Source organism: Watersipora subatra, chromosome 6, assembly GCF_963576615.1.
Source record: "Watersipora subatra chromosome 6, tzWatSuba1.1, whole genome shotgun sequence".
Lineage (NCBI taxonomy): Eukaryota > Metazoa > Bryozoa > Gymnolaemata > Cheilostomatida > Watersiporidae > Watersipora > Watersipora subatra.
Genome location: NC_088713.1, coordinates 28122053 through 28128416, shown reverse-complemented (window position 1 = coordinate 28128416; position 6364 = coordinate 28122053). Strand labels below are relative to the sequence as shown.

The 6364-nt window shown below is 35.1% G+C and overlaps 1 protein-coding gene across 1 annotated transcript; it reads right to left on the bottom strand.

The window, feature by feature from the left end:
• Positions 1-3327: 3327 nt before the first annotated feature.
• On the bottom strand, positions 3328-5682 carry LOC137398183 (tetratricopeptide repeat protein 28-like). Its single transcript, XM_068084290.1, has 2 exons — positions 4972-5682; positions 3328-4839 (listed from the first exon to the last, which is right to left on the bottom strand). Exons 1-2 carry the CDS (start codon positions 5638-5640, stop codon positions 3328-3330), a joined length of 2181 nt encoding a protein of 726 aa, XP_067940391.1. The 5' UTR covers positions 5641-5682.
• Between the last annotated feature and the right edge of the window lie 682 nt (positions 5683-6364).

Here is a 6364-nt window from a genome sequence, read left to right as displayed (position 1 = left end):
TTTGTGAACATATGAATCCATGCAAGAATTATTTATAGAACATTGCCAATTGCTTTTAGTAAATATAAAATACAATTGAAAGTGACGTACAAAAAAAACTAAAACTCGTAACCTCAATGAATTGAGACTTCTGCAGAAAAGCAAATGCAAGCTAGCCACATAAAAAAGGTATCAGCTTGTAGAGAAATTTCTCAGAATTCCAATGCATGTTAATTTATGTAACTACCTCAATTTTGATAAAAGTTGATGCAGTTTTTACGCAGTGGTATCAAAGGCTCAAATCGCCATAGTAAATGCTCTGGTGCGCTGGGGAATTTCCAGCCGTAAGCCTGCAGTCGCTAAAGGGTTAATATTATTCTAATAAATTTGATATAACAAATAAAACTTTAATTTGTTTTATTAATTAAATTCTACCCAGTTATAATATAATGCGTATTTATAATCATGAACATTGTCATTACTGTAAATATTTAATGTGTTCGCGGCATGGAATAGTATTGTATAGAATATTATATATTATAATACTCTATTCATTCATTCAAGCCGTAGGCACAGCACAAGTAATTTTTATTTTGATTAGTGACTGTGAGGTTAGAATGGGATAGTCACAACCAATTTCTAGCAATCAAGTAATTGACATCAAAGTATTCAATGCCATCACCACAAGTACAAACATGCTTTTTCCACAACTTACCAGAGCTGCTCATGTTGATTTCTTCTACACACACGACACGCGGTCCTTTTCTTTATTCTGCAGAGGGACACGCGGGCGATTGCTTAGCCTCGGTATCGATGGTGCGCATTTCTTGCCAAAGTTCGGGCTAACTTCGCAAACGTCGTAAAAATGTTTCGATCGATTGCAGAAGACAAGGTTATCGATAGCGATGTGACTTGACTTATTTTTCAAATCAGGTCTTCAAATCAGGTCTTCAAATCAGCCCGAAACTTCAAATCGAATCAAGTTACTTCCAAAACTTTTCAAGTTGAATCAAATCAAATCACCATTTGTGTCAAATCAGTACAATATGATTTGTTTCAAATATTCGAATATTCGAATCACCATGATTTGAGAGCAGCTCTGGGAAATATATAGATGAAGCTATACCTGACAGCGAATCACCACTACCAAAATGATAGACATTATACAGGCTATCATTGATGCTCGACAAACTACATGCATTGCAAACTGTTGTTTGCAATGCATGTAGTTTTGCAGTTGTAACTGCAAAACTGTAGCTGCAATTGCAAACTATATAGTTAACTATATTAATTAATTAAATAGATTATTTAACTCTTTGATACAAATAATTTTTTTTTAATTATCATTTAATTTTCTTTTCTCAGAGAAAAGGAAAAATATCTTTATTTATTAAATTAGTTGATCAATTCAATAATTAAAAAGAAAGAGAAAGAAATTCTTCCATTTCCTTGCATCTATACGGAGTCAACATGCAAATATGAACAACCTGATAATAACATTTATGTTCTGCTATATTATACAATATTGAGGATATATTAAATTTTATAGCTATTGTCTTTAGTCACATAGTCACTCCATAGTCGCTAAGATTTGCATTACCAATTAATTAATTAAATCATTAGTTATTAATTAATATTTAATTGGTAATTAATTAAAATTAGTTAATAATTGATTAATTGGCAGTTAATAATTAGTTAATTACCAAATCGATTAATTAATTTTAATTCAATAATTAAAGTTACTTAATTTTATAATTAAAAATTAATTATAAAATTAATGTATAACTGTGCTAAATAGTGTGTGCAGTGGTACATTAAGATACAGCTTTAATGTGTTTCAGGATCGAGCTCGTCAATTCACTTATATTTTGTACTGATACCAACTCTGTGGAATATTTATGTATTTGATCACCAACTGATAGAAGAATGTTTGTTGATGGCACTACACTTAATCAACATGTTGAAAAGAATAATGTGCTAAAAGACAATAAATCAGGGAGAGAACGTATAATTTCATTACAAAAGAACCGCATGCAGGACGTAGCTAATGAAACAGTTTCCTGGTACAACAACATAAAACTACCAAAACACAGTACATGGTCTTTACTCCACAGCTAAACATGTCACTGCACCAACTACGGTACTAAACATGTCACTGCACCAACTACTGTACTAAACATGTCACTGCACCAACTACGGTACTAAAAATCAATGACTTTCATATCTATCAAACTCAATCCGCAAAGCTTCTTGGACAGACCATGGATAATAATTTGCCTTTCAATGAGCATATTAATTTAGTCATAGATAAATCTAGGTTTGTTGTTAATAGATTACTTACCCTGAAACGTCATAAAGTGAACGCCAAGAGCCTTGTAAGATTTTATCAAGGATGGATAATTCCAATAATGTCTAATGCAGCTCCAGCTTTGTACACCCATGTTTCACAACAATCAACATACCTACTACAGGCTATAAAACCTCTGCCTCCATATCGTATACTCATGGATAGAATCATATACTGACCAGTTGCATATATATGCAAACATTACAAAACTAAAAACACCTAACTAGAATCGAGGTGTGCAAAACATGTGGTCAAGGTCAAACAACTCCACAACATCGTTTAAGCTATCATATCTCTGCTCGCCAGTCCTCCAGGCTTTGCTGTATAAGATTGAGTGACACATTTGATATTTGCAGCTACACTACCCTGATGTGCAAATTACTATTTTATTTTTTCCTTCATAGACAGCTTTCCCCTTTATCAGTTTATCCTTATTTCTATGATCTGGTTGGCTTTACGCACTGCTAGTAAATAAAGTTAATATTCATTTCTATTTTGAAGCAAATTTTCCAATATAAAATAGCTAAATACAACTTCATCTGTTCCCACACTCTGAAAAGCACCTAAACAGGATATTACAATATTCTAGTACTCCAATCACCTAACTTAGTGCAATATTTTTTTGCTAACGCTGGCTTCATACGGATAAACACAGCTGTTATTATAGTCAAGATCTAAACTACGTCAAGTTACTCAAATTTATTGGGTAAAGAAACTTAGCCAATGACAACTAAATTAACTGTCACTGTTTACAGGCTGTTTTAAATCCTGCACAAACGTGAAGCATAAGAAGTAAAATTGTTGATTGACAAAAATTTGTATGAAAACTTTTAATAACCCATGTAACATCATGCATTCATCTAGTGTATGTATTTTCATAGCTTTTTTAATGGTTTATTCAATTTAGTGTTACCATTCACGTTTTCCTGTAGCAGAACTCCGCAGGCTTATAATTTACAAAGGAAGTATGTGCATGAATTTGCATGAATCTTTCGTTATGTTTAGCCGATATTTTTCCATAAACAGCTTTTCTCATATTTGGAGTTAGTGTAATACACAGCTTTCATCATATCCAAAGACTTGGTGTGATATTCTAATGCGGCTCTATAGTCACCCAGGGAGTAATATGCACTACCGATGTTATTGTAGCTGCGAGCAATATCAGAATGATTAGCAGTTTCTCCATACACAGCTTTCCTCATATCCAAAGACTTGGTGTAATATTCTGATGCGGCTCTATAATCACCCAGGAATTCATATGCATTTCCAATGTTATTGTAGCTGCTAGCAATATCAGAATGAGTAGCTGTTTTTCCATACACAGCTTTCTTCATATCCAAAGACTTGGTGTGATATTCTAATGCTGCTCTATAGCCACCCAGGGAGTAATATGCATATCCAATGTTATTGTAGCTGCTAGCAATATCAGAATGAGTAGCTGTTTCTCCATACACAGCTTTCATCATATCCGAAGACTTGGTGTGATATTCTAATGCTGCTCTATAGCCACCCAGGGAGTAATATGCATTTCCAATGTTATTGTAGCTGCTAGCAATACCAGAATGACTAGCAGTTTCTCCATACACAGCTTTCTTCATATCCAAAGACTTTGTGTGATATTCTAATGCGGCTCTATAGTCACCCAGGGAGCGATATGCATTACCAATGTTATTGTAGCTGCGAGCAATATCAGAATGAGTAGCAGTTTCTCCATGCACAGCTTTCCCCATCTCCAAAGACTTGGTGTAATATTCTAATGCTGCTCTATAATCACCCAGGGAGCGATATGCATTACCAATGTTATTGTAGCTGCAAGCAATATCAGAATGAGTAGCAGTTTCTCCATACACGGCCTTCATCATATCCAAAGACTTGGTGTGATATTCTAATGCGGCTCTATAATCACCCAGGGAGTTATATGCATTACCAATGTTATTGTAGCTGCAAGCAATATCAGAATGAGTAGCAGTTTCTCCATACACGGCCTTCATCATATCCAAAGACTTGGTGTGATATTCTAATGCGGCTCTATAGTCACCCAGGGAGTTATATGCATTACCAATGTTATTGTAGCTGCTAGCAATATCAGAATGAGTAGCAGTTTCTCCATACACAGCTTTCATCATATCCAAAGACTTGGTGTGATATTCTAATGCTGCTCTATAGCCACCCAGGGAGTAATATGCATATCCAATGTTATTGTAGCTGCTAGCAATATCAGAATGAGTAGCTGTTTCTCCATACACAGCTTTCCTCATATCCGAAGACTTGGTGTGATATTCTAATGCGGCTCTATAGCCACCCAGGGAGTAATATGCATTTCCAATGTTATTGTAGCTGCTAGCAATACCAGAATGACTAGCAGTTTCTCCATACACAGCTTTCTTCATATCCAAAGACTTTGTGTGATATTCTAATGCGGCTCTATAGTCACCCAGGGAGTTATATGCATTACCAATGTTATTGTAGCTGCAAGCAATATCAGAATGAGTAGCAGTTTCTCCATACACGGCCTTCATCATATCCAAAGACTTGGTGTAATATTTTAATGCTGCTCTATAGTCACCCAGGGAGTCATATGCATTACCAATGTTAATGTAGCTGCTAGCAATATCAGAATGAGTAGCAGTTTTTCCATACACAGCTTCCCTCATATCCAAAGACTTGGTGTGATATTCTAATGCGGCTCTATAGTCACCCAGGGAGTTATATGCATTTCCAATATTACTGTAGCTGCAAGCAATATCAGAATGAGTAGCAGTTTCTCCATGCACAGCTTTCCCCATCTCCAAAGACTTGGTGTAATATTCTAATGCTGCTCTATAATCACCCAGGGAGCGATATGCATTACCAATGTTATTGTAGCTGCTAGCAATATCAGAATGAGTAGCAGTTTCTCCATACACAGCTTTCATCATATCCAAAGACTTGGTGTGATATTCTAATGCGGCTCTATAGTCACCCAGGGAGTTATATGCATTACCAATGTTATTGTAGCTGTGAGCAATATCAGAATGACTAGCAGTTTCTCCATACACAGCTTTCTGCATATCCAAAGATTTGGTGTAATATTCTAATGCTGCTCTATAATCACCCAGGGAGTCATATGCATTACCAATGTTATTGTAGCTGCTAGCAATATCAGAATGAGTAGCAGTTTCTCCATACACAGCTTTCATCATATCCAAAGACTTGGTGTAATATTTTAATTCTGCTCTATAGTCACCCAGGGAGTAATATGCATTACCAATGTTATTGTAGCTGCGAGCAATATCAGAATGAGTAGCGGTTTTTCCATACACAGCTTTCATCATATCCAAAGATTTGGTGTAATATTCTAATGCTGCTCTATAGTCACCCAGGGAGTCATATGCATTACCGATGTTATTGTAGCTGCTAGCAATGTCAGAACTGATAGATTTTCCTCCATGCACAGATTTCTGAATATCCAAGGCTTCAGTCAGAAATTCGAAAGCAGGTCTGTACTCACTTAATGATAAATACATCAGTCCAATGTTGGAGCATGCTGTAGATATATCTCTGTGATCAGTCCCAGCGTGTAAGTCACACTTTATTATATCTAAAGTGGTGATATTCTCTTTGCCCTAAAATATCACTCAATTATATTAGGGTATAATACATCATCATCTGTCATGTTATCTACCATCCATATAGTTAGCATATAACCGTTCATTGAACTCAGCCCATCATATACATTTTTATATTACATGTATAACAAAAGTCTGTCAGATGTCAGGTGTAAACTGTTTGTTTAGCTGCAGAGCTAAGTAACACTTGAGTCTTATGATTGGATTGCAGCTTTAGTAATAGTTATTCAAGATTGAGAAAATTCAAGCCATATTTTAGTGAATGCGCCGATGTTACTTTGATCTGATATAATAAAATAAAATAATTTTAAATGTTGTACAAGCAAAATGATGTTTTTGTGTATTTAGTAAAAATAAAGTAAAAATGTGAACTTAATAGAGTAACAAAGAGAATGTTTTCTTCCAATGCTATAAAGTATAAAACGCTACA

Coding starts and splice junctions, on each gene's coding strand:
- LOC137398183 (XM_068084290.1), bottom strand. CDS start 5,640: ATGATGAAAGCTGTGTATGGAAAAACCGCTACTCATTCTGATATTGCT. Junction 4,840..4,971: donor AGTCTTTGGATATGAGGGAA/GCTGTGTATGGA, acceptor GATATGATGAAG/GCCGTGTATGGAGAAACTGC.